Source organism: Cryptomeria japonica, chromosome 5 (genome assembly GCF_030272615.1).
Source record: "Cryptomeria japonica chromosome 5, Sugi_1.0, whole genome shotgun sequence".
Lineage (NCBI taxonomy): Eukaryota > Viridiplantae > Streptophyta > Pinopsida > Cupressales > Cupressaceae > Cryptomeria > Cryptomeria japonica.
In genome coordinates, this window is record NC_081409.1 from 908,295,140 (window position 1) to 908,323,097 (window position 27,958).

Consider the following 27,958-nt stretch of genomic DNA (forward strand, 5'->3'; position numbering starts at 1 on the left):
GAACTGATTTCCAAATTCAACAAATCAAACTTCAGGTCAGACTTTTGCTCAATACAAAGAAGGTTGCCATGACACGGCATACAGTTATCTTTTCATGACGATTGCTTCTATACTGATTTTGTTCTTGTTGTTTCAATTGACAGTTTCTCACTGTCTTTCTATTGTTACTTTTTGCCATTTTTCAATAAACATATATAGATATGTAAAATTAACTTGAAAAAATTAAGACATTTAAAAAAAAAAATGTTTTTGTTTTTTAAATCAAGAAAAATTCTACGAGTCTTTTCGTGCTGCCTGCCGTAAACCCTACTGCGCCGCGCATAATATATCCTGCACAGCAAAAACCCATTGAAATCCGTCACAAAAAATGTTGAAATCGTGCGTAAACTTTACCGCGCCGGCAAAAATGTCGAAATCGTGTTTAATCGCCAAAAAATGGGATTAAAATTAGGAAACGATTTACTCAGAAATAGCGATTTTAACAGCGTAAAAATCGCGAAATATACCATTCCGCGATTATTTCGCCATTTTTTATTCTTTTCATTGAAAAAATTGCTGCAATAGGTGTAGCTAATAATTAGGAATTCAATGAAACTTGTAGGTGTTTCCATACTTCGAGGGAGAAATTTTGCTGTAGTTGAGAAGGGGATTGTTCCAAAGAGGCTTCGAGCTAGTTGATGATGATTAAAGAATATCGTTTAAATTCCACTTTCCTTGAGAGAAAAACTACCCCGAAGAGCGGCATATAATTCCAACATATTGTCCGTCTGGGTGCCAAGAAATTTTTACTAAATGCTCTCAGAAGATTGCCTCTGGAGCCCTGCATCACCCCTGCTACACCAGCAGCTCCTAGAATATTTTTCGAAGCTCATAAAAACTATTTTAATCCAACCGGAAGAGGATATCCAATGCTTAAACAACTGAGGAGCAGAATCTCTTGATGATCCTTTGTTGAGAGAGAACCCAACCTGTGCTTTTTACCTTAAGCAGAATTAAGGACTTGGCTGTACTTTTTAAGCTTCTTTTATCACATTCCTTTCAAATGAAAACAAAATATGAAACCAGAAGCTAAACTGTGGAAGAGATTCAAGATTGGCATTCACATTACCTGTGGTAGCAATCGGTGGGTTCTCTTAATTATAGTGCCCTCTCTATTGAGGCTAGCATGGAATTGGTCTATAACAGCTTCCAAGATATTATGGGTGAATGGGTTAGCTTATGAAGAAATGTTAAATTGCTTCCCCATTTATGAGCAGTTTAGGGATATGGAGTGGCAAATCCTGCCTTCGTTTGTGAAATGGTCCACAGTAAGAATTTGAACATGGCATCAAAGCCACAAAAAAGAAAGTGACTTTAAGCCATCCATGGGATTCCCATGTTCGCCGTTAATTGATTTGTGTTGGTGAACTGTGAAAATACCTTTAGAAAGACTTCAAAGTTGATATCAGCGTGCATTTTTCAAAAAGAGTAGTCCTTCCATCTTATCTCATCTTGGGTATTGAAGAGATGCATCAAGCCGAAGTCCAATTCCTTTTCTACAGTCTACATCCGGTCCTGATATACTTCAGTCAGTGGGCTTGACATGTGGGTAAGCACAAACCAAGCATGTAGTCATAAACTTCAAGCAAATTTAACATCGTGGGATTGGCTTGAATGGTTGGTAATAATCACAATTTAATGTAAGGTAGCCATTCAAATTGTCCTAAGTCCTCCAGAACCTCATTGTTTGCCCATTGTCCATTGCCCAATTATCACATTAAGCAGTGCTGCATATTCAATAATCCTTGAGTGATATATTTGGCTATTACCGCCGGACAATGTTTACATTGCATCTTCAATGGGAGATTTGATGGAACCTAAGATGTGCTGTATAGTCAGAAGCAAAGTCCCACTTCAAGGGCTGGATTGAAGTTCTTTGGAATTTTGAAGTTCAATCCCCCACCTTTCTTAGCCCTTGTTATGGTTTCCCAAGCATGTTGTACGGAGAGGGAATGTTGATGCCAGAATAGTTCTCTTTGTTGCAGCACAGACATCTTGTGAATGGATTCTTGTCTATTTCTTAGGAGTTCCAATGCAATTCCTTGTTCTCTTATTGTCCATTACATTTCTTCCAACTTTATATATTTTGTCTTTCCTTTGGTGAATATATAGCCAGACTCCTAATTCCACAAAGAACATTGAGTTTGCACTAACTAAATTTTTTTGGTGAACCCATATATTTTGTATCCTGGAATGGAGGGTAGTTTCTCCCACCATTCTTTTGATTTTGTCTGCAAATGTCAGATCTGTAAGCAACATGCTTTCAAGCCGAGCAGGACCCTTTCATGTCTTTTGATACTGAGAATGAGAATGACTGGCCAGTGATCCAAAAGGATTGCAATCTGGACTATTCCTTATGTTGTTTTTTGTGGAGTAAGCCATCAATGGGAGATCAGAATCGTGTTTAGCTTATCTGAGGAACCGACAGTGCCCTTCTATTTGTCCGGGTGTATAGACCATCAGAGAAGTCTAGATCTATCAAACTTGAGTCAGCTATCAAACTTTTTCTTTGAGATGTTTCCAGCCCTTCTAGTTTCCCAAAGGACCAAGACTATCTGATGATCCTTGGTTTTCTTGGGAAGAAGATGCTGTTTATTCCCGGCACATATTGCACTTATGTTCCATGAGATATTACGCATACTTGGGTTATATCATCTATACTTCCAGATAGTCACTTGTTTTAAGTTACGCATTCATCATTAGAAAATAAGCCAGTTACTTTCAGTAAGTAGCAAGTTTTGTATGGAACATTCAATACAGTGGGCCTTAATACCAAAAGGAATCGTACTACAGTGCAATAAAAAATTCCAATAAACCAAAATATATAATTGGATATATAAACATCTAAAATAAAAATAGAAAATGTATTCTTGCAATCAGTCATGCCGTTGTTATCAAGACCAAGTAAGATACTTATGCGTTCCTGCAGTCAGCTGTGCAGTCATCATTCAACATGAGTCAATTAAAAGAAACCTAGTGACCTGAAGAATGCACCCATGAGATGAAGTCAGTTGCACCAAGGAAACTGATCCACGATAGTATGACAACAGAGGTCACTAAAAATTCTTAAGTGGCAATTGTGGGAAAATTTCCATAAAAGTCTCGTTATATGCGACTAGGTGCCTAACCCATACCACTCGCATAATCCCAGACTGGCTTCCACCTTCTAGTGAAGCATCTTTGTCTATGTTCCCCAGGGACACATCCCAGGCAATTTTTGACACGTCCCTGTACAGGAGACAGAGGGTGGGACGTTGTACAGGGGACACAAGGATGCCTCAGAAACGTCCCACCCTCTGTCCCCAATCAACTTTTGTTGGCCTTATTGTCCCAGAAATGTGGAGACTTTGCAGGGATGGCTGGCTGTCCCCGAGATGGCTGGGGCATCAATGACATCTCCTGACCATCCCAAGCGTGGCCAGCCATCCCCTTGTAGTTGCACTCAATTTTTTTAGTCCAAAATGAATTAAAAAATATTTTATTGTTCTTTTGTGGGCCCCCACACCACTCTCAGCCTAAATGAGAGATTTCAGTTTGCAAAACAACAGATTTTCAAACTCCTTTAAGGTGTATGACAGTCACAAGTTGTTAGAGTTGACTTTGCAAGATTTGAAAGCAGTTTTCAGCCATTTCAGTTGGCAAAATAACAGGATTTTAAGATAAAATCAGACAAAACAATACCTAGGATACCTATCAAAGTGGTGTTTAGTCTCAAGATGATGGTATTCAATATTTGGAAACAACAGTTTTTCCTTGTTTTTGCAATCAAAAAGTTGCAGTTTGCAACATTTAAACACCAGAGATTTTAGTCTTCTTGAGGCAGCCCTTTCTAATCTCAATAAAAAATCAGGAAATTCTTGTCACTTGTGTCAACCACTACAACCTTGAGACAAGGAAGATAGGCTCATGATTGCATAAATTCTTTGCAAGCATAGGGGTAGCAGCATATTTTCTATGTTTTTGTCATTTTGTAGTTGGAACTTGCAGCCTTTGTACATTTTGTTGGAAATTTTAAGTAATTCTATGTATCAAGGATCTATAATGTATATGATGAATGCCATATCAATTTTATCATATGAATATTTGAAATTTACCTATGATTTTAAATTTCCCCATTTTTTAAATAACCGTTGGCATGTCCCCTCTTTTTTTTAAAAAAAATATGCCTGGTAAACATTCTAACGTGACCGGTGACGCTGGCATGAAATGCCCTCCAGCTCCATGTGAACGCTTTTGACCCGGAGCTATGAACCGGTGAGGCCACAAACGGGGGACCTCATCCCCACACTTCACTTGATCAAACCGTGAGCTCAACGACCTAAATGGCCAAGCAGGGATTTGAACCTAGTGGCCGCTTCACCAATGAAGTGTTTCAACTGTGACACTACACATCCGAAGACATTGTCATGTCCCCTCTTGATTGCTTATTAGATTCAATTATTATTTAAATAAAAATGTTATCTAATACTACCCTTCTTTAATTAAAAAGGAAATATATAAAGTGATAAACAATAATATATAAATAAATAAGATTGAAATAATATTATAAAGAACTAAATAAATTTAGGAAGCGGGATGTGGAAAGGAGCAGTGGTAGAGGCATGAAGAGTTGGATAAAGTGAATGGTGCAATGGATGATAATATTTGTTAAAGGCATCAAAATGGCAAGTCTGCTACAGCGATGATTTTGAATGGACAACAATGCTTGGGTTTCAACCCTTTGGCGGCTAGTAAGCAAAAGGATATTCTTCCTTGTGTCTCCCACAAACCCATGGCCTTTGCCCCAACATTGCTCAATCCCTATTAGGGTCCACAAATCTATTTGGCCTGCAAGAGTAGTGCCAACCTTTTCCATGAATGTAGTGCTTTTTGCAAGTAGAAGATCATTATAGCAAACCCTAATTACTGTCCCAAAACATTGGCATGGTCTCTAGTTGTTGAAGATGCTCAAACCCTTGGCTCCAGTTGGTTCTTATTTGTTCCTCTCCCTTGACTAGCAAAAGATCTTTATCTTGGGTGATTTTGAAGCGGTTTTAGCTGAGGAACCCATCAATTCCCATATCTCAAACGCCTATGTTAATGTTGCTTCTGATAATGTGAGGAACTAGTCCCTCATCCTCAAATTCCTGAGGAGACATTCCCCATTTGAGCTCTTTGTGGAGTGGACCAAGTCAACCTAGAACAGCTTGGCCACTCCTGAAATCAAAATGTTGGATTTTGGCTTCTTTCTTATATGCTTTAAATCTTCAGCAAACTGCAACTTTGTAAAACAAAATGATCCTTGGTTCTTTGAACAATTTGCCCTTTACATTGCTCCATGGTCCCCTTTTTTGATCCTATAGGTGTTAAAATCACCTCCATCCCAATCTGGATGCAATTGTATAATCTCCCCTAATCATGCAAAATACGATTCTCATTAGGAATATTGATCAGGTGGGCACTTTTGTGAGGATGGATTTTGAGTCAATGGCTCCTACTATCAAGTTTACCAGGGTTTGCACCATGATTGATATTTCAAAACCTATGCATCATTGTATCAGATCCACTCCTATTATAGAACCTAGACTCAATTCTTAAATTATATAGGTTTACCTCTCAAATGCTTCTGACGTAACTAGATTGTTCATCAAATCTCTAGATGTACTACAATTATTTCATTAGGTGGTAAGGCAATTAGTCTCAAAATGAATCAAGAAGCCAAGTCCACTATTGCTTGCACCATGATTGATATTTCAAGACCTATGCATCACTCTATCAGAATCCACTCATATTATAGAACCTGGACTCAATTCTTAAATTGTGAAGGTTTACCTCTCAAATGCTTCTGATGTAACAAGAATGTTCATCAAATCTTTGGATGTACTACAATTAATTCATTAGGTCTAAGATGTCGGTTTGGGTTCAAGGTTAGCCAGTTAAGCAAAAACAATTTTTGGGTTTTGGGTTCATTTGGGCTTGTTAGAATATCACATAGCATCATATAAGCAACAAAACGACCATAAACTTGCAATCATAGCATCACGATCATACTATCATATACTTCAAGTTCAATACCAAAATAATAATATCGAGATCAAATTTCATTGTTTCAACAATTGGAACTTTAAACTTTTGAATTTTAATCATCAAATGGATTCTCTAAATCATTATCATTGACATTACATGAACCACAAGCAATGTCATTTGCACTTGCACTCATAGTGTTCTCGTTTTTTGAGCCCTCAAATGCAAATATGCTAAAAAGTGGAAGCATCCAAGTCAATATGCTCTAGCTCTATATCCCACATCTTCGTCTCCCCTTGCTTGTAGTCATGTTGTTTGTGTGAAAGGAGATGCAAGTAACGCAAGTTGGAATGCACACATGCTAAGTTCTCCGCTCTTCTTGAGTGCAACTTATTGCAATTTACTGAGTGCATGAAAGAATATGTGCTCCAATTTCTTTCTAATGCATATGAACTAGCAACCTAAGAAGACAAAGTAAACAATTAAAGTTATACATTTGAAATTTTAATAATAGAATTTTCAATTTAAAAAATATATATATATATATAAAACTTTAAGTACTAAAACATAAATATTCATTAATTGTTAAACTTACTTGTGATAGAATTTTGATTGTGAGGGGTTGCAGATTTTGGAAATATTGGCCATGGAAGTACCACCAACTATAAGCATCTTTCTTAAACCTATCACGAAGAGACTCTAACACTTTAACCATTTGGCTGCACAAAATCTATGAAATCATTCATAATTGCATCTACCAATTCATCTTCAAGGAAGAGTCTAAGGAATGCTGCCTTACCCTTCAAACACTTCAAAATCTCTATATGGGGCAAGCCTTCCTAGCATATTAAGAAACTAATTGTTGTAGTATTTTTGGAGTCAATGCATGGCCCAAAAAATGTAATGGAGTAGTCATCTTGTTCCATCTTTCTTCAATAATTGCATGCAATTGTTTGAAGAAAGTCTCCTCAAGGTCTTGCTCTTTTGCACTTACGACACACTTCATCTTCTCAAGCATTGAGTTGATGCCATCATATATCTCTCCAATGCAAGGCTTGTCCATGTCAGTATAACGAATCATGCTCATAATGGGCTCAATGAAACTAAGGAGATACCCCACACGATCCCACCATGAGTCATCTAATATCCTTCGCTCAATTTTTGTTGCCCTCTCAGTGCTGCTTTGCTCCATATAGACCAATTTTAGTTGATCATCATATTAGAAAGTGCCTCTTTAACTTTCACAAGTCGTCTCAAGACAATTGTGTTAGAGGTGAAACAGGTCTCTACAACTTATAATAGAAATTAAAGCCAAAATTATTAAAAATTAAAGACAAACTTTAAAGAAAAATTAGAATACACATTATACAATCAATTATGAAAATCAGAAAATGTAAAATTTTATACTACTTCACTTACCTTCAAAAGCTCCAATTTTGAAAATGATCTGAAAAATTCCTTGAGACATGTGATAGTTGGTAATGAACATTTGGATGTCATCAACCTCTGATACACCTCTTTGATACACTCAATTTTATTCCCAATCTTTTGTAGCATAAGATTTAGTGGGTGGGTCGCACAGGATGTCCAAAGTGTTAGGGTTTCAAGCAGATCCGAAGCAAATATGAACTAACAATTATATGCAGATTTAAATACAAAAGATAAAGAAATAAAACAGGACACAGATAACACAGAGATTTAACATGGTTCACCCAGAATGGGTTACCTCCACCATACACAGCCGTCCAATCTTTCTTATTATCCAACAAAAATAGTACATCAACCTTACAATGCCTTAAGCATCCCAGCCACTTATAACATGTGTTTTTAGGGCAAAAACAAAGTCAGCCTTTTTAGGGTTTTTATTACAATGTCGATTTTCATCAAAAAAAAACCCAAAAAAAAATTTTTCGGGGGCTCCTGCCCCCGAACCCCTACAACAATCTCCCACTTGGAGACTGATACTACACGACACCACTGTACATGCAACATCCACTAGATAAAACACTAGGACTCGACTGGTATAAATTCCACAATTATCAATCAAGAAGACCAACAGAAACTGATGAAAATCAGCTTCTCCTGTGGAACTGCCTTCGTGAACATATCGGCAGGATTCTCACTTGTGTGAATCTTCTCAAGCCGTAACTGACCCTCCTCCAAAACAGTCCGGATGAAGTGGTACCTGAGTTGAATGTGCTTTGTCCTTGAATGAAAAGCAGAGTTCTTCGCAAGATGAATGTCACTTTGGCTATCAGTATACAATGGGCTATCCTCTTGTGTCTGACCCAATTCCTCCAGAAAACATTGCAACCAAATCATCTCCTTGCTGGCTTCTGTAGCAGCAACATACTCAGCTTCAGTGGTTGAAAGTGCAACAACCTTTTGCAGCCTAGAAATCCAACTGACTGCAGTTCCCCCTATAGTAAAAACATACCCTGTAGTACTCCTCCGTGAATCAATATCACCCGCCAGATCAGAGTCAACAAATCCACTCAAAGCAGCATTAGATCCTTTGAAACATAATGCCTTCATAGTAGTTTCTTTCAAATACCGAAGAATCCATTTCACAGCATTCCAATGTTCCATACCCGGATTACTCATAAACTTGCTCACAACTCCCACTGCATGTGCAATATCTGGCCTTGTGCATACCATTGCATACATCAGACTGCCAACAGCTGATGAATACGGGATGTTAGACATTTTATTAACCTCTTCCTGTGCCTTTGGGCACATCTCCTTAGTCAATTTGAAATGACTAGCCAAAGGTGTACTAAATGCTTTTGCATCCTGTATGTTAAATATTTTCAACACCTTCTTTATATACTCACTTTGGGACAAATTCAAGGTTCTATTTTTCCTGTCCCGTGTAATCCTCATACCGAGAATTTGCTTAGCTGCACCAAAATCCTTCATAGCAAATGACCTGGCTAATTTTTGTTTAAGATCATTTATATGTTGCATGTTAGACCCAGCAACATGCATGTCATCAACATAAAGCAACAGGATAATATAACTGCTATTATCAAATCTCTTAAAATATACACAATGATCAGAATGACATCTATGATAACCGTGTTCAGCCATGAGACTATCAAATTTTAAATACCATTGTCGGGGTGCTTGCTTTAGGCCATACAGACTTTTCTTCAACCTGCACACCAAGTTCTCCTTACCTTTGACCTCATATCTCTGTGGTTGCAACATGTAAATTTCCTCCTCCAAATCTCCATGGAGAAAAGTTGTTTTGACATCTAATTGTTCAAGATGTAAATCATCTGCAGCCACAAGACTAAGTACAGTTCTAATTGAAGTCATTTTTACAACTGGAGAAAATATTTCATCATAATCTATACCCTTTTTCTGTGCAAAACCTTTTACCACAAGTCTGGCCTTATATCTTTTCTGACCTCCTTCCTCCTCCTTCAGCCGATAAACCCATTTGTTAAGCAAGGCTCTTTTTTCTGCAGGTAAAGGGACTAAGTCCCAAGTCTTATTTTTCATCAAGGAGTCCATCTCCTCTTTCATGCCTAGCTCCCACTGTTGTTTGGCATCCACTTGCATTGCTTCTTCATATTCTTCTGGTTCACCAGAATCAGTTAATAATATAGAATACAAAGAAGGAGAAAATCTTTCAGAGGGTCTACTTGACCTCGTAGAACGTCTAACACTTGCAGGAGTTTGTGGGACATTCTGTTGTTGCTGAGCATTAGGTACCTGTGGCATTTCATTTTCAGGAATCTCATCCAACACCACATATTCTTGCTTGTCCTATTCATGCTTCTTTTCCTGCATCTGTTCTTTATACATAACCTTCTCATTGAATATAACATCTCTACTTCTAATTATTTTCTTATTTTCAAAATCCCATAATCAATAGCCATATTCATCTATCCCATATCCAGTGAAGGTACATTTCTGAGATTTAGCATCAAGCTTGGTTCTGTTTTCTTTATCAACATGGACAAAAGCTTCGCAACCAAAAGTTTTTAGAAAAGAATAATTTACCTTTTTACCAGTCCATGCCTCCTCTGGAATATCACCATCCAAAGGGGTTGAAGGTCCTCTATTTATCAAATAGACAGCAGTATGTACAGCATCTGCCCAAAAATGTAAGGGCAATCCAGCATGCAATCTCATGCTGCTCGCGCGTTCCATGATAGTTCTATTCATTCTCTCTAACACACCATTTTCCTGTGGAGTTCCTGGAACTGTCTTCTACTTTTGAATCCCATTTAAGGAGCAGTAATCTTCAAATGCTTTGCTGCAATACTCACCTCCATTATCCAATCTGAGACACTTCAACTTTTTTCCTGTCTCATTCTCAACCAAAGCTTTCCATTTCTTAAAAGTTTCAAAAACATCTGATTTTTGTTTTAGGAAATATACCCATGTTTTTCTGGTTGAGTCATCAATAAAAATAACATAATAACAAGAGCCACCAAGAGATGATACCTGAGCCGGTCCCAATACATATGAATGCACAAGCTCTAACTTCTTACTCTTCTTCTCTTTCCCAACCTTGAGAAATCTGACTCTTTTCTGTTTACCATAAACATAGTTTTCACAGAACTCTAAATCAATCTTCTTTAGTCCTGGCAATAGATTTTTGGAGTGAAGGGTTTTCATCCCTTTCTCACTCATGTGCCTAAGCCTATGGTGCCACATTATCGAATCTGTTCTTGCAACATTTATTGTTGTTGTCCCTGCAGTAACTTTATCTGTAGCAACTAGGGTAGAGTAAGTGTTACCTGTACACAGATATAATGTGCCTACCTTCGCACCTTTAGCTATTAATAACTAAGTTACCGATTCGGGTTCGGATTAGGGTTCAGATTCGGCAAAAAAAAAAAAATCTTGGGTACAGGTACGGGTACGGGTTCGTCCGTACATATATATATATTTTTTAATTATATATATATACCCATATATTATATATATTTTCAATATATACAATCCATACAAAAATAAAATATACAATGTGACTTTCCATACATAAATGATAAATCCATAATTATTAATTGTCAGTGCCGATAAATATTCATATATTGCAAATGTAATCAGTAAACTAATAACTAAAGTCTAATATCTTATTCATAATTTGCAAAAAAGATAATATTCAAGTTTCAAGTCTTTTTTAAAAAGTCATAAAGGGGCAAATTAGAGTTTTATTATTAAAAAACTATTTTAAAAAGTCTTTTTTTATTGTTTTTTATTGTTTTTTTGACCCGTGGCCCTGTTTTTTGGAAACCACGGGCCTGGGTTCACGCAGGTCCTTCTGGGTTCACCCGGGTCCTCCTGGGTTCGACCTGGGTTCCACCCGGGTCCTTCCTAGGTGGCCGGGCTCCCTGTGGGTCCTGCGACGGAGGACCCACAGGGAACCCGGCCACCTGGGAAGGACCCAGGAGGAACCTGAGGAGAACCCAGGGAGAACCAGGACCGGGCAAGAACCAGAACCCGAACCCAGACCAAAAAGGGAATCTAATAATCCTTTAGCGACCTTCCACATACTATCTGAGAGGGTAACTATGCAACCTTCACTACCTAGTTGCCCTGCAGAAATTAAATTTCTTCTTAAATTAGGAACATGTCTTACCTCCTGCAGAAACCAATCATTTCCATTCTGCAACTTGATCTTTATCTTTCCTTTTCCAACAATTTGACAGGGCTCATCATCACCCAAATATACTTGTCCAAAATCACCTTGAACATAATCTAGAAAATATTTTCTATGGGGTGTAGCATGAAATGAAGCCCCAGAATCTATTACCCAGGAATCATTAACATTATCCAAACATAAGATTAAAGCATCTTGTAAAGTATTACTTGCAATATTAGCTTCCTTACTGTCATTTTCATTTTTGTCTCCTTTGTTTTTCCGAGACCAACAGTCTTTCTTTAGATGACCAGGCTTTCCGCAGTACCAGCAATCTTTCTTTCCTCTAGATTGAGAGCGTCCTTTCTTTGACTTCCCTCGTGACTTCTCATTCCCAGGGCCTTTTCCTCTTTCCTTTGATCTTCCTCTATTCTCCACATTCAAAACACTACCCAATGATGTTGGAGTCTCACCTGTGTTTTTCCTTCACATTTCCTCGCTTAGGATAACACCAACAATATCATCAAATACCAAAGCATTTTTACCAGAGACAGAGTTACTTACAGCCATAACCAAGCTATTCCAGCTTTCTGGCAAAGAACATAAAATCAAGAGAGCCCTAACCTCTTCTGCAAAAGTAATTTTTACTGAAGACAATTGACTGGTAATTGTATTAAATTCATTTAAGTGCTCCACTACAGATCCTCCCTCACTCATTTTTAAATTAAACAGACACTTCATAAGAAATACCTTATTCGAAGCCGAGGGTTTCTCATACAACTTAGCCAATGTCACCATCAAATCTACAGTCGTTTTTGCTTCTGTTATATTGAATGCTACAGACGGTGCAAGGCACAATCAAATGGATCCCAATGCCTTTCTATCTAAAATGTCCCACTCTTCTTCTGACATTGTGGTCGCTTTCTTTGCCTTTCCTTCCAATGGCCGCCACAAATCCTTTTGATACAGGTAATCCTCCATCTACATTTTCCATCACTGATAATTCTGGCCGTTAAGCTTTTCGACCTTGAATTTGGAATCCTCCATTGCTCCCACTCAAATTTGAAAGTCCTGCCAATTTACAGAAAACCTCGCTCTGATACCAATTGTTAGGGTTTCAAGCAGATCCGAAGCAAATATGAACTAACAATTATATGCAGATTTAAATACAAAAGATAAATAAATAAAACAGGACACAGATAACACAGAGATTTGACGTGGTTCACCCAGAATGGGTTACGTCCACCATACACAGTCGTCCAATCTTTCTTATTATCCAGCAAAAATAGTACATCAACCTTACAATGCCTTAAGCATCGCAGACGCTTATAACATGCGTTTTTAGGGCAAAAACAAAGTCGGCCTTTTTAGGGTTTTTATTACAATGTCAATTTTCATCAAAAAAAAATACCCAAAAAATATTTTCTCGAGGGCTCCCGCCCCCGAACCCCCGCTTTTCTCGGGGGCTACTGCCCCCAAACCCCTACCCAGGGCCCGGCCCGGCCCCGGACCCCAACGAGGATACATGCTGAATGTACAGTACTTTGCTGATCAGTCGCCACATTTCAACACAAAGGATATGTTGATATCTTTTCTCAACCAGCAACTCTACAATTCTTTGTGTTGTCTGTTAATATTTGAACAACATTATAGGATCCCACTGTCTCAATGGCAAAGATGAGAATATTAGTAATAAATCATCCATCTTTTACTTGCCCATCACAATCCATGGCTCTTAGAAACTGCCCCTTTAGAAGACGCTACTAGTAAATTGATCAAGGGATGATTTCTTGAATCTTTCCACCCATCTGAAACAATGGACACAACTATCTCAATCCATGAATCCCTTATGGGCTTCAATGCATCTTCAAGCCTCTTGACCTCTCTTTCCAACAAGGTGCCACACACCACCTCATAATCCGGTCCCTTCTACCCTTTTGGAGCTTCATTAACTTTTTCAATCTCTCTTTCCAATATGGAGAGCAAACAACATTAAAAGGCAGCCCATTTGCATAAATACATCTTGCTACATGTTGGTCGCCAATGTCTCAACTCTCATTTTGAAATGCACTTTTCAAAGGTCCTTTTGATCTTTTGCCAACAATGGGTTCTTCACTTTCAACATCAAATGTGGTAAAAAATGGGTGGTATTCTAACACAATATTGGAATTAAATGGGGACTACATTCCCTTTGATTATTTTCGAATGGGCTGATTTAATGTACGTGCTTCTCGCTCATCTACTTCATCTTGCTCCCTAATATATTTTAACACTATCTCATGTGGTTAGGTACCCCATCTTTTCTAGGGCAACTTTTGATGCCTCTTATTGGTGTTCCACACAAATGGGCTTTCACCCGAAAATTTGAACTATAACGTTGTACATCACATCCCCTGCATTTCCAAATGAATCCCCACCCTCTTGTTGATGTATAGCTAGGTCGGAGCCTTCTAGGGGCCGACCTAGCACGTTTGATGGCTAAGTAGCCTGTCGGCCTTAGCCATAATGATGAGATAATTTAATATGTAATCATGGGCGGCAGCATGTAACTTGTGTAACTTGTAAAGCAATTAGGTCTGACCCTAAATGGGTGAACCCCTTGTGCAATTATGTAACTCGTAATTAAGCCGACCTATATGTAACTTGTAATTAAAGGTCTGATCCTATTCTTGGTGCCAAAACTACAAGGCCGACCTAAGTCACTAGGTTCGAATTCGAATTCGAAGTTCAACAACTTTGAAATTCAAATGAAGTTCGATGAGGGAAAAATTCGAAATGTATAAAATTCGAATTAAATTCGCCATATGTAATTTTTAAATTGTTTTAATAAATATATGTAATATATCTATAAAATTACCTAAATAGTTTAACATTGATAAATAGATTTGAAATCGTTACAAAAAGATGACATATTTATAAAATATAAACCATAGGAAACATATGCTAGGGCACGAACGGCCAAAAAAAACGGCCTGCAAAAATTGCAAGCGAACTTCTCCTGCACGTTGCAACTATCATGGGTCCGTGACTACTCCTGCAGGCCGCGACTCACGACAGACTGAAGATGAGTTTAAAAAATATTAACAAAAGAAGAAGGAAAAAAATTAACAACAGCAACGAAAAAAAAAAAAACGAATTTCAACGAATTTTTATTTTTTTTGAAGTTCGGCGAATTTTGAACTTCAAGGATGAAATTCGGCCGAACCTGGTGACTTAGAGGCCGACTATGATCTATTGGAGGCATTAATTCATATATATACAAGATGATTTGTGATCATTCTGCAATCAATAAACAATCAGCGAATTACCTATCTCTGCAATCAGCATTTTACTTTTGCATGTCAATCATCCTAGACCTGGGAACTATCTCCTTATTGGCGAAATATCTAGGGCTAGCAAACTGATCAAAGTGCAGCGAATTCATCAGACAATTAGCAGCGAACTAGCAGTGATCTACTTCTGATTACAAGCAGGGAATTACTCCTGATAGAGATCAGTGAATTATCTCTTGATTAGGCAAATCACCTAGGGTTCCTGAATCTGTCTAAGGTCTAGCGAACTTGTATTCCAAGCTGAGCGAACATTCTTCAGTGCTGCAGAATGAAGTTACAGTGACAGCGATCTGCATTTGAAGGATTGTCAAGGTCATAGCATTTCAGATAAGTCTGCCCTAGCATGGGAATGATGTAATTGTGCTACTGTGTTTGATCTAATATAAACTGAGATAATACTTGCTGGGTTTTTCACCTCCAAGAGGGAAGTTTTCCCAGGGTACTACTGTGTTATGTGTATTGCGTTTATTGTTTTCTGTTCTTTGTTATCAGTCTGATCATAAAATCAACACCTCCTGGAACTATCAACGTATTTCCATAGAGGAGAATTTGGATCTGTTTTGAATTTTGGTTGTTGACTTGTGGAGGTAGAACTAGTTGCCATTCTAATTCGAACACATTCAAAACAAAAATAAAAGAATGGAAAAAGAAATAGAGAAAAAGAAAATTGGAGGGAAAAGAAAAATGAAAAAAATCTTACCTCTTATAGTCAATGGAAGGTTGCAAATGCGTAGGAATGAGGGTGCAACCCTTGATAAAGCTTCACTCTTTGATCTTCGACTCTCTATGTCGATGCAACAAGCAAAAATATATGCTCAACTAGTAGGAATGGAACTTCTTGTTTGCAAAAGAAATGAGCAAAAATGAAGTTTTTGGTATTCATTTTTGGTGTCTTAAGTGTTTTGGAGGTAACTTTTAGGGTTTAGGGTGGGCATAAAGTGAAGTCAGACCTCAAAAATCATTTTAAAATTGCAATTTTTTTTGTTTTTCCACTATCTAGGCACACGGTTTTGCCCAAGAAAAAGAGGACCCCAAAATTGCAGACCCTATTCGAACCCGCAAAGAAACCAAACCCAAAACCGAACTAGGTTCAAACCGAACTAGGTTCAAACCGAACCTGGGTCTGGCACCCTGTTGTGACATATTCACACATCGCCCCATTGCAAATGGGGACCCCTACTTTTTTCGCTTTGTGGGGTTTTGCTTTCTAGGTTTTAGAGTTTTGTCTGTTAGCCTTTGCTTTTCGAGTGTCGCCAGGGGAATCACTAGGATGGCAGGCTCTACTTGAGCCAAGGTGAGTCTTTCGGGCCCCAGAATTAGGGTTACTTTGAAAGTCTTCCTTAGGGCCTAGTTTTGCTCTTGTTGCTAATTGTGTCTTGCTTGGGGAGTGAGTATCATCCTTGAAGGTCCGAGCTAGGTCAAGTTGGTGAGTGATGAAGTCGAGAATGTCATCCTGATCTTCAAATGCCCTGAAATTGGCTAAGTCTAGAATGTCCTAATCCTGAAATTTGACTAAGTCTGGAAAACTGAAGAATCCTCCAAAAACTAGATTTTGCAATATAACTCCTGGAGGTCTTAAATGATATATTCCATAAAATGATCCTGACGGAGAGACCAAAATGTCAAATTTCGCTCCTAACCCTTCCAAAGGGTCCAAAGCGAATTTCGCTCCTGACCCTTCTTCTTCATAAGACATTCTACTTTGACCAAAACCTAGAACTAACGCATTCCTAGGCTTGAATGAAGGTAAAAACGCTTGTTTAAATGAGGAAATGTGAAAATGAAGTCAGGATTTGAGCCCAATCATGATTTTCGCTCCTGACCCTTCCAAAGGGTCCAGAGCAAAATTCGTTTTTCTCCACTTTGCTCTTTGAAATGACCAAGTTTGTTGACTTCTAGGGCGTGATGGGAAGGTTTTGATGCACATTTGTCTTTGAGAGGAGATTTGAGGTGACAAAATGATGGAAATTAGCCTAAAGTAGGAATTTCGCTCCTGACCCTTCCAAAGGGTCCAGAGCGAAATTCTTGAAAACAACTCATTTTCTCCCTTGTTTAGAACAATGTTCTAGTTTTGAGGTGATGGGATGTGAAAATGTGAAGGATCTTGGCCAAGATTAGGAATTTCGCTCCTGACCCTTCCAGAGGGTCCAGAGCGAAAATCTTTGTAGCTCTTATTTTTCTTCCTTAGTTTGGCTAAGCTTTGGCGTGATGGAGAAGGAATTAGTATGTTCTTGCCCTGAGAGGGAGTGGGATGCTTTGGAAGATCAAGATTTTAGCCTAAAAGAGAATTTCGCTCTTGACCCTTCCAAAGGGTCCAGAGCGAAATTCTCTATAAACCTCATTTGCTACTTGATTTTGGCATCAATCCTTGTTCCTCAAGTGAAAAGTGATCTAAGTTTGCCTCTTGAGGTGGTTTGAAGTTTGAAAAGTGAGTGATCAAGCCTAAACTAAGATTTTCGCTCCTAACCCTTCCAAAGGGTCCAAAGCGAAAATCCTCCTAAGGCTCATTTCCTCCCTAGTTTGACCAAATTTTGATTTGCAAGGCATCTTGAAAGGAAGAATGAACATGTTGTGGCCTTTGGGAATGTTTGAAAGAGTTGAGGAATGAGTGTTTTAGCCAAGGAATAAAATTTCGCTCCTGACCCTTCCAAAGGGTCCAGAGCGAAATTCCTTACAAGCATATTTTTAACCTTGCTTGAGCTTAAAACCTTGTTCCTAAGGCGAAGAGAGAGGAGATTTTACCTTGCAAAGAAGATTGGGATTGAAGGAATGATGATTTTGATCTAGAAAGGGAAATTCACTCCTGACCCTTCCAGAGGGTCCAGGGCGAAATTGTGCAAAACCTATCTTTTCCCTTGGTTTCATGCCAAATCTAGTGTGGATCATGATTAGAAAAGGCCTTAGGAATGACTCCAAATTGCCAATGATTATCAAGATTGAAGGAATTGAGCCAAATGATGAAAATCGCTCCTGACCCTTCCAAAGGGTCCAAGGCGAAAATTCTTCAACCACCTATTTTCCCTTGCAAAATCAAGTCAAACTTGGGTTGGATGTGAGAGGAGAAGTGTTTTCTAGCCTTTTGAGGTGAATTCAACTTGAAATGATGGAGGAATAAGCCTAAATTAAGAAATTCGCTCCTGACCCTTCCAAAGGGTCCAAGGCAAAATTTCACCAAAACCACCTTTTTTCCAAATTTGTGACAAGACAATTGCAAACTAAAGTGAATTGGGATGGAAGAAGTCTTTAGGAGTAACTTCAAGTTGCTAGGAAACATTGAAATTGAAGGAATTGAGCCAAATCAAGAATTTCGCTCCTGACCCTTCCAAAGGGTCTAGAGCGAAATTCTAAAATCCACCTATTCCTTTCACATTTAGACCAAGCCAGGCCTAGACAAAGATGATAGAAGCCCTTGAATGGATTTTGGTCTCCAAAAATGATGATTTTGGGCTAGAGGAAGAAATTCGCTCCTAACGCTTCCAAAGGGTCCAGGGCGAAATTTCACCAAAACCACCTTTTTTCCAAATTTGTGACAAGACAATTGCAAACTAAAGTGAATTGGGATGGAAGAAGTCTTTAGGAGTAACTTCAAGTTGCTAGGAAACATTGAAATTGAAGGAATTGAGCCAAATCAAGAATTTCGCTCCTGACCCTTCCAAAGGGTCCAGAGCGAAATTCTAAAATCCACCTATTCCTTTCACATTTAGACGAAGCTAGGCCTAGACAAAGATGATAGAAGCCCTTGAATGGATTTTGGTCTCCAAAAATGATGATTTTGGGCTAGAGGAAGAAATTTGCTCCTAACCCTTCCAAAGGGTCCAGAGCGAAAAACACTAAAACCATCCTTTTCTCCAAATTTTGTGCTAAGTCAGGCCTGGACTAGGGTGAGATAAACTATTTGGAATGCCTTGGAAAGATGTTTGACCATCAAAAGTGTGAATTTTGAGCTAAAATGAGAATTTCGCTCTTGACTCTTCCAGAGGGTCCAAAGCGAAATTCCGGATAGGTCCTATCCCTGGCTAGGTTTTTTGAGCAAATTTGACTTTTTAGGCCTTGTGAAGATCAAACCAATGTTGCCAAGTTGGGAAGTGGATTCAATGTGAGGAAGTCCAGATGAAGTGAGGTGAAGAAAATGAAATTGGGTGTGAATAGGCAAGCAAAAAGTGAATTTCGCTCCTGACCCTTCCAAAGGGTCCAGAGCGAAATTCATCAAAATCACTATTTCCCCTTTGTGTCAAGACAAGATTTTGATTCCTAAGGCATGAAAAGACTGGAGGGAGGTTATTTAAGCCTTGCAAGATGAATTGAGGTAGAGGAAGTGTAAAATGAAGCCTAAAGAAGGAATTTCGCTCCTAACCTTTCCAGAGGGTCCAGGGCGAAATTCCCATTATCACCTAATTTGCCCATGTGAGAAACTAAAAGGATGGATCCCTAGACTTTGTTGGACTAAAACAAGCATATGCTCACCTTCAGGAGGATTTTGAAGTCAAAAATGGAGTAATTGAGGCCTAACCAAGAAATTTCGCTCTTGGCCCTTCTAGAAGGTCCAAGGCGAAATCTTTTGAAACTCCTATTTTTCACCTTGTTTGGGCCAGGTGAGGAGCTAGTTGTGAGGTAATGTTGAAAAGAGGTCTAAGTTGGCCAGGAATGCAAATTTCACTCTTGACCCTTCCAGAGGGTCCAGGGCAAAATTCTTATAGGGCCTATCCCTGGGGAAAATCTTGAGCAAGCTTCATTTTAATATCTTTTGTTGATGACTTAAGGTGTAAAATACTATGTTGAAATGAATTTATCTTATGTCCTTAATCATCTTTTGGTTTGCTTTGTAGAGAAAAGAAGACCAGATCAAGGACGACCTCCTCCAGTCCAGCATCATCAAGGACGACCTCCTCCAGTCCAGCATCATCAAGGACGACCTCCTCCAGGCCACAATCATCAAGGATGACCTCTTCCAGTCCAGCATTTCAAGGAAAGGTACACAATCCATCCTGCACATCAAAGACAAAGGAGGTTAAAGCAAGGGTCCGTTGAAGAAGCCAATAGTTTCAGAAGAGTTAATTAAAGTTAGCTTCTCAGCATCATCAAATTGAACATCAACCAAGTTACAAGTGTCAGACAAGGTGGCATCCCAGTCATCACTCCTCCAGTCAGATTGGTCCACCTCAATGTGTCCAGATTCAATGTACCTGACTCATTGGGAATGGCACAAACTTCGATGTACCTACCCCGGTTATCCATTGGTCGAATATTCCAGAGAAGACATGTGTCCAAATAATACAATTATTTCATTGGCCAGAATTAAGTTTGTTGTAACAAACCCTAATTAGGGTTTTTATTGTAAAATCTCGGCCATTCATCTCAAATTGATCTAAGCCATTGAATTGTATTGTGGGCACTATATAAGCCTTGGCTCCTCATTTGTGAAGGTTAATAGTTAGTTCATAGAGGTTAGAATAGCTAATGATTAATAGCAAATAGAATAGCAATTAGAGTAGAATAGAAAAAGAAGGCAAAGATTGTTGCCAAGATGAAGGCAAAGATTGTTGCCAAGATGTTGTTGTAAAAGATTTGTAAACTTCATTGAAGAAATGGTGAAATCTATGGGTCGATTCAACAATTTGCATGGTCTCTATACTTCTCAGATTTGATTTCATGTTATTAGATGAGTGGAAGAAATGTGTTTGATTGATGATGAAATTTGTATATCCATACTACTAGCAATTTGTAGATTGCAGACTTGCCCTGTGTAGTCAACTGGAATCATTCAGCTTAAGCCTATCAAATTGTCGCTTCTTCACTAATATGCATCAACCTGATGGTGTCTATGCCTGTAGCAATGATCTGAACATCATAAAGCTTTCCTCCGAAGATCGCACTAACCTTGTGGAGATGGTCCTAGGATGTCAAAACAAGACTGACTTAGAATTTCATCAAAGGTCATTCATTGCTCCTACATTCTTAGTGTCAAAATTAGATCCTTCCCTCACCCTCATTCTTTTTTCCTTTTTTCAAAAATCTAGCCTAGTGAAATCCTGTGTTCCAGTAATATTTAAAGCAAATCAGATGTTCAAATCATCGAGAGTAAGTCCCCTTGTGATTCCAGCAAAATCACATTGTACCGCAAAGAGCTTATCCACACGTAGAGATCCTACATACAAGAACCTTGGAGTTACTCTGACTGATCCTTCAACGAGATCTTCAGCAGTCGGGAACTTTGTTCAAGAGAGGATAAGGTACCTTTAGGTATTTTATTTTGTGTTTGGTCGTGTACAAAAGACACATCAACACACCCCAAGGGCCAAACCCTACAATGTAGCATTAGGTGCAAAGGCAGTCAGTCTCAAAAAGTGGATCAAGAAGCCAAGCTATTCAAACGTTGATTTCATTTGGCACAAACATGGTAAGTTCTAGGAAGTACAGAAGGAGGATAGACTTCTTCCTATGACTCTTGTGGACACCTCTAATCTGATGGACCCTCTACTTCATTATCCCACTAGAAATGACTCTTGTGATATTAACCTACTTTCCAAAAAGGAGGGTGAAAGATCTAATGATAGGGGCACCTCTTCTTCCATGGATGAATTAGATGATGAGATTCTTGCACTCCTTGACCATGATAGTGTGATTGTTCCTGTTAAGAAATGCTCCATTGCTCAATCTGCGAGCCACATCTCAAATACAAATATTGGCATTCTTGAAGAGAAGAAAAGACAAATATCTGAGGTGGAGAAAATCCAACTTGAAGGAAGGGATGCCATTGAGGAGGGTTCTTGGTGGACCATGGATGCTCTTCTAACTCGAAGTAAAAAGAAGAGCTTAGCAAAACAGATCTGATGGTCAAGTCATCCTTATAGAGGGTTCTAGTTGTGTACAGTTTTAGACTCCTAGTGCTACTTTCCGATCTTTCACTAAAGACCTGTACCTAGTCTCTTGTTGGTTTCTTTAGGCCTTTTCTCCTCCTCTAAGTTACTATTCTTTATTCTTTGAGCCCCCGTGTTGTGGGTTTAAAGCTATTTTCTTCATTTTCATTTTGTTCTTTTATCGAGAGTGCGCCCTCACCCCACAACCTATCTATCAAAAATAAAATAAAAAAATAAAATAATTTAAACTTGCAGGTTTCAATACCCAAGTTTTGGGTACCAGGCATCCCATACCAGCTGATATAAGAAGGCATATTTTTTCATTGTAGTGGTATGAAAATATAGTTCATCCAATTTACTCATAATCTGTACTTTGGGATGAAACCACTAGAGTGCAAACCCTAAGGTAGGCCGAAAACCCTTCCTCACTTCCTTCTAGTAATAAATTAATCCAATTTTCCTGTGTGCGAGCTCATCTCATTGTTTCAAGACTGCTGACATTCATAGAGAACTTCCAGCGACCTATCCCACTCATCATCAGCTAGGAATCTGACCCAACAACCAGACTTGAAGGTTTATCAACTCTTGTGCCTGGTACATAGTGATCATCTACATTCAATGAAGAATATAAGTGCATCATATCTTACCTACACCTATGTGAACGTTCAGGAAACCACCCAAGTATCCCATATTTCAAGTGGCAACCTGTTGACGTGTTTTTTATGACAGCATCTAACACAGAATAAAGTTACCAATGGTCACTTCACTCTCTCTTGATCAAAGTTTAACTGTATGCTAAGATTGCGGAAAGTTCAAAATGCTAACTCCAAGGTTCCTTCATGCAACCGACGTGACTCAGTTGGTAGATGTGATTGCTGGTAATCCAAGGGGCCTTACATTTGGATTGTTCTTTCACTTCTTCACTGTGGCGTGGAACTCCATCATCGTATATGGCAATTCTGCAATGCTGCTGCTTCAAACGGACTAAAATGAACTGAAAATAAAGGGGAAAGGGTTTAGAAGGATCTAAATCTATTCCTAAGGGCAACGATATCAACAATTAATGCTTTGGTGGATAAATTCCAAATAAACCAAGCTTTGCTTCACCAAGTTTAACTACATTTCTGTAGGAACCGATGCAATCTTCTGAGGATGTTAAAGGATTTTCACATTGAGAAAGTGCATTGGAATACCCAACACGGTGCAATCCAAACGACTATTCTCAATTGAACTTAGCACAAATTTTGGGTTCAGACTAACTTTACACTGCAACTAACAATTAGCAAGATGCAAAAAGTATGGACCATGGAAATTCATCAAACACCATCACATTTTCCATTGAAAATCAAAGCACTTTATCTAACAACTGAGAAAATAAAATTCTCCTCTAAGTGAGGAAGGTGAAACCATGCAAGTCTTGAAAAAATAACTTTAAGTGGACACCATCAGAGAACAATGTTTCATTGTTATTATCTCAAAACTTATCGCAACAATTTCATACAAGTCTCCCTCATTTACAAATGAGGGGGGTCACCCCTTATATAGGCCTCATGCCATATTACATGCAAAACCCTAATTAGGGTTTTCCCTAAAAGATTCCCCACTCAAGATGCAACAGGTGGGAATCAACTATTAATGCCCACTAAGCCCATATACAATGAATTCAAAAAATCCCCAAATGGCATCCATTCGTGCATTAAATGCACTCCATTACATCAAATTTGCCCAAAATACCATGAATATTCCTCATGCAGACATAAATGCCCATCATTCTCTATGCGACAACTACATGCGGCAGGAATCTGTCATAAAATCATTAATATGGCGGTTGCCTGCAAAAATATTCTTCATGCATTCAACATGCATAGACCGAGTCGCCACTAAGTCAACTTTCCATTTTTTCAAATTTTGGAGGGAAATTAGGAGAATCTTCAAGATTCAACTGATTTATCCACTTGGCTTGACTTTTCCTGCCTTGGAGGGAATTTTCCACGCCTTTTGACCATCTCCTATTTTTTAGGGATCTCCCTAAGATATAGGGCGCAGGTCCATTAGAGAGAAAAATCTCTCACGATTCCAAATCTGTAAAAATTTCCGAATTCTGATAAAGATTCGGTGTCTAAAAATGGAAATTTAAAAAAAATTCCCAAGGGGATTTCTGCTTTTCATTCCTCCTTGACCCCTTGGATTTTCATGCCTTCGACAAATTTTCAATTTTTCAGCTTGAGCATGGAATTCATTTTGCATGGTGGAATTCATCATTTCATCCTTGGTCATGGGAGTCTTCTAATATTTTTTTGAGCGTGGAATCATCTTGAAGTAGAGATTTCATCATCATTTAAACCTCCCTTTCCTGTCTTTGAACTTGGGCATTGAACTGGCTTGATGAAGGAATTCATCCTTTACACATTTTCCAAAGCCTAGGCATTTTGGCGTCTTATGTACATGGGCGGAATTTCACACTGACGGAGGAATTCATGCTTTGTTTGAATTATCCATCATCCCTTGGATTTGGCGCCCTATGACCTTCTTGGGCAGATTTTTGGGTAGGTGGAGGAATTTACACTTTTTTTCATTCTCCCTGTTGACCATGCTTTGGTGCCCTTTGACTTTCTTGGACGGATTTTAAGTTGTCCAAGGAATTCATACAGTTTACTATCTTCCATGACTTCTTGACTTTGGCACCCTCCTGAGGAGTAAGGCAGCATTTTGCTAGGAGGAAGGAACTTTGACGTTTTTTATAAATTCCATGACAGAGTAGTTTTGGTGCCCTTTGACTTTTTAGGGTAGCATTTTGGGTTGGAGATGGAATTCCCTCCATTTCTTGATTTCCAAGGAACCTTCATTTTGGCGCCCTTTCACCCTTGCCTAGGCGGATTTCTATGTTTGTGGAAGAATTTGATGTTTTCTACCAATTCAGAACATATATATATATGAAATATAACATTTAAGTCCTTTCTTATACTTTAAGTTATATTTCATATATATTGGCAGGATGTTTGAGAGTGGTTTCAGATCTCTAGGAATTATAATGCAAATTCTAGGTTTTAGAAGATCTTTTAAATTTTCAAATAGTCAAATTTCAGGGCATTTCTGGATCAGGGTGACATTTGTGGATCAATGTGAATTTCCAGACAGATGATTCTTTCGAGCTTTCCATTTCTTGAATAGGTGTTCCATACTTAAACCATTTTTTTTATCCAACTTGTCTACCTTCTAACTCTTCTGGATTTAGAAATGATCCTTAGGAACATTCAGTCTTCAAGGATGAACCTACCAAAATAGATTTTCCCAAATAGTAAGTGTTTCAAAATGTTAGGGTTTGGACAAAACAGTTTAGGAAAGCACTTAACTAAAAATAGAAACTTACTAAAAATAGAAATTCCTAAAAATAGTAAGTTTGATTTTTGGCAAAATTAGACCAATCCGGGAGGCAGTGAAACTTACTAAAAATAGTAAGTATTCAGAATTCGCTTGAATTTTACTGGGAGGTTCCTTGAAGGGTCCTGACTCCAATTCTACGTTCAGTTTTTCCAAAACCCTAATAGAAACCCCTAAAATCTAGGACTAAAGGCAGAAACCCTAAAATTGACAAAAAGAGCCCTAGACTTAACCAAATTCGCTCAAACGAAAAGCAAACTTGATCAATATGACCCCCAAACACTTGCAAAGCAGAGAGACTAACGAGACTGCTGCGAAAAGACCCAAAAAAACAAAGCCAAAAGACCGGAAGGACCTAAAAAGTAGGGGGTCCCCATTTGCAATAGGGCGATGTGTGAAAACGTCACAACACAACCCACAAAAGGGGGTCAGATCTACCACATCAAGAGGTGCTTGCAGCTGGTGATCTGGCCACATCACAGTGCATAGATTTCATAAAGTGCAGAGGGTTCATTTTCATGAAGTTCATACAGCCTGAGAATTTTCCAGTGAAGTCAAACTAGCCGCCTCAGATCTGACTGCGCCCTAGCAAAGAGAAGTGAGAGAGAACCAGCACATAGACTCCCCAGCAACATTGTAACAGCATCTAGATTTGGGTAACTAAGAACTACATTGTTCAGTTAGGCATTCTATATTGACATCTACTTATTTTCTGCAAGCTGTCCTATTGTAAATGATGAATTAAATTCCTAAATTGTGTGTTGAAACAACTGTTACAGTTCAATTCGGTTCAAATCAGAAATTATTACGGTCATCATCCATTTATTTTCCTAGTTTAGTTTGTTGTTGAGTTAATTTGAATGGAGAATTAGCTAGTCCCCACTAAGGGCTATTTCTGTTGTCCCCTAAAACGACCTCCAAAAAATCTGTCCCCAAAACACATCCCCCCTGTCACTTGCCATCCCCATCTCAAAAACTTAGTGGAACATAGCTATTTACCTTACATGCCATCTGAAAATGTTTGTTTAAAAAAATAAGTTTATGTTTGATTTCAAGTCTTGTTATGGCTTTCACTTCGTAGTCCAAAGGTGATAAATTCTAGTCAAAAATTTAAAAAACTCACCATTTATAACAACTTTCTAGAATTTCAGTTCAGGTTTTTTTAATTTTAGATTAGCATAATAGCAAATCTTGTTAGGAACACAACAGTAGGATATATTGTAGAATATCACTAGTTTAGACCAATAAATTTTGAGAAGAGAGTAAAGAAAAGAGTGCTATTCCTTTTCTCAAGTTAATACTTCCACAGAAATGAAGCAAAGAAATATGTTGTCAGAAACCAGAAATAGAGAACAAGAAAGCAAGGGCAATGTGACAGGAAACAGGGCTTCCATATAGGGCCCGTAGTCTAATACTCACAAGACATGATGAAGAGTTGAAAATTGAATATAATATTAACTCCAATCTGATGCGCATGGAAAACCCTAACAGCCCAATCCGCGTGCATGACCAGGAATAAATTTGATGGAAGGTATACCCTCAACTGTGAGGACTATGCCAAATGTTATCCCAAAATGGGGAATTTACCAAAAAAAAAAAATTTAAAGGTGCAAAAGTCCCCTAGTTTCAATAATGATAGGGCATAGAAGCATATCCTTTGAATCACACTTGACCATGCATGAGCAAAGCAAAGGAGTGAGTCAACTGACAATTAGCAATAGTTTAAGAAAAGAAAAGAAAATTAGTTTGAGAAAAGCTTGGTTGACTGAAAAACATGTAAAACATCCAAAAGTTGATAAAAACCCAGAAATGGTGACAAACATCCAGTTTTCGATCCAAAATCCTAGAAATTGTACTTCAACAGGATAATGAATTGGGGATGGGAACTAATGAGTGAAATAAGCAAATAAATAAATTGTTTTTAAATAAGCAATGCAAACTGCAATTAATCAGACATGGTAAGAAAACTGATAAATGCACTCCCAAAAAGCATCGAATTCTGGTTTATCTTCCATAGAACATATTGCAATTGTAGTATTACAACATTCGAAATCTTACATGATAGGCGTTTAAGTATCATCACCAGTTCCCGTTTTCCCAAAGGCAACCTCATCCATAGTCTGCCCCTGCCTCTTATACCTCCCACCTGAGGCCAAAAAACCAGGGCAAGGTCTATAGGCCTTGATAGGCCACCATGTAAAACCAGGAATAGTTCCAATTCCACCTTGAATCCTGCCTTCTCCATTGCAGCCCTTTTCCATCTCCTCCCTTCCACAGGCCTTACAACCCACTACACTGGGCTTCTTGTTCTGCTCTTGCAGAGCAGTACCACCACTAGAAGTTGCAGGAATGCCATCATCAGAAACTGCTCTGGCCAACCCAATAGAAGGAAACATGGAGTTCCGTGCATGAATGGTATTTTGGCAATGCAAGTTGGTTTGGAGAAACTGTGTTGGAGGTCTCTGAGCATCTAAGTGGTTTCTGGATGTGGGATTAATGGGCAAAGCTCGTGGTGAAATAAGACTGACAATTGCCATTGATTGGCACCAGAAGCAAATCCTGGCTTCCAGATACGCTGGGAAGGATTTTTTATAATTGGATGGTAATATTTGTGTAGATTGAATTATGTTCTTTCTTTAAATGGTGACAGGTGAACTGAAATTGCGGACATTAGAGAGAAATCACGAGGGTCATGAAATTAAAGATAAATGGTAATTAACTATAATAATTGTGCACCACAAAGTCCT

General features: G+C 38.5%; 1 protein-coding gene across 2 annotated transcripts; it reads right to left on the bottom strand.

Annotated features, from left to right (window-relative positions):
- On the bottom strand, positions 1-27,958 carry LOC131066209 (uncharacterized). Of its 2 annotated transcripts, none has more exons than XM_058000905.2 (2): positions 27,270-27,958; positions 1-330 (listed from the first exon to the last, which is right to left on the bottom strand). In XM_058000905.2, exon 1 carries the CDS (start codon positions 27,746-27,748, stop codon positions 27,281-27,283), a length of 468 nt encoding a protein of 155 aa, XP_057856888.1. In that variant the 5' UTR covers positions 27,749-27,958; the 3' UTR covers positions 1-330; positions 27,270-27,280. The 2 variants fall into 2 exon arrangements, with proteins under 2 accessions (XP_057856888.1, XP_057856889.1); XM_058000906.2 differs by lacking the exon at positions 1-330 and adding an exon at positions 6,308-6,503.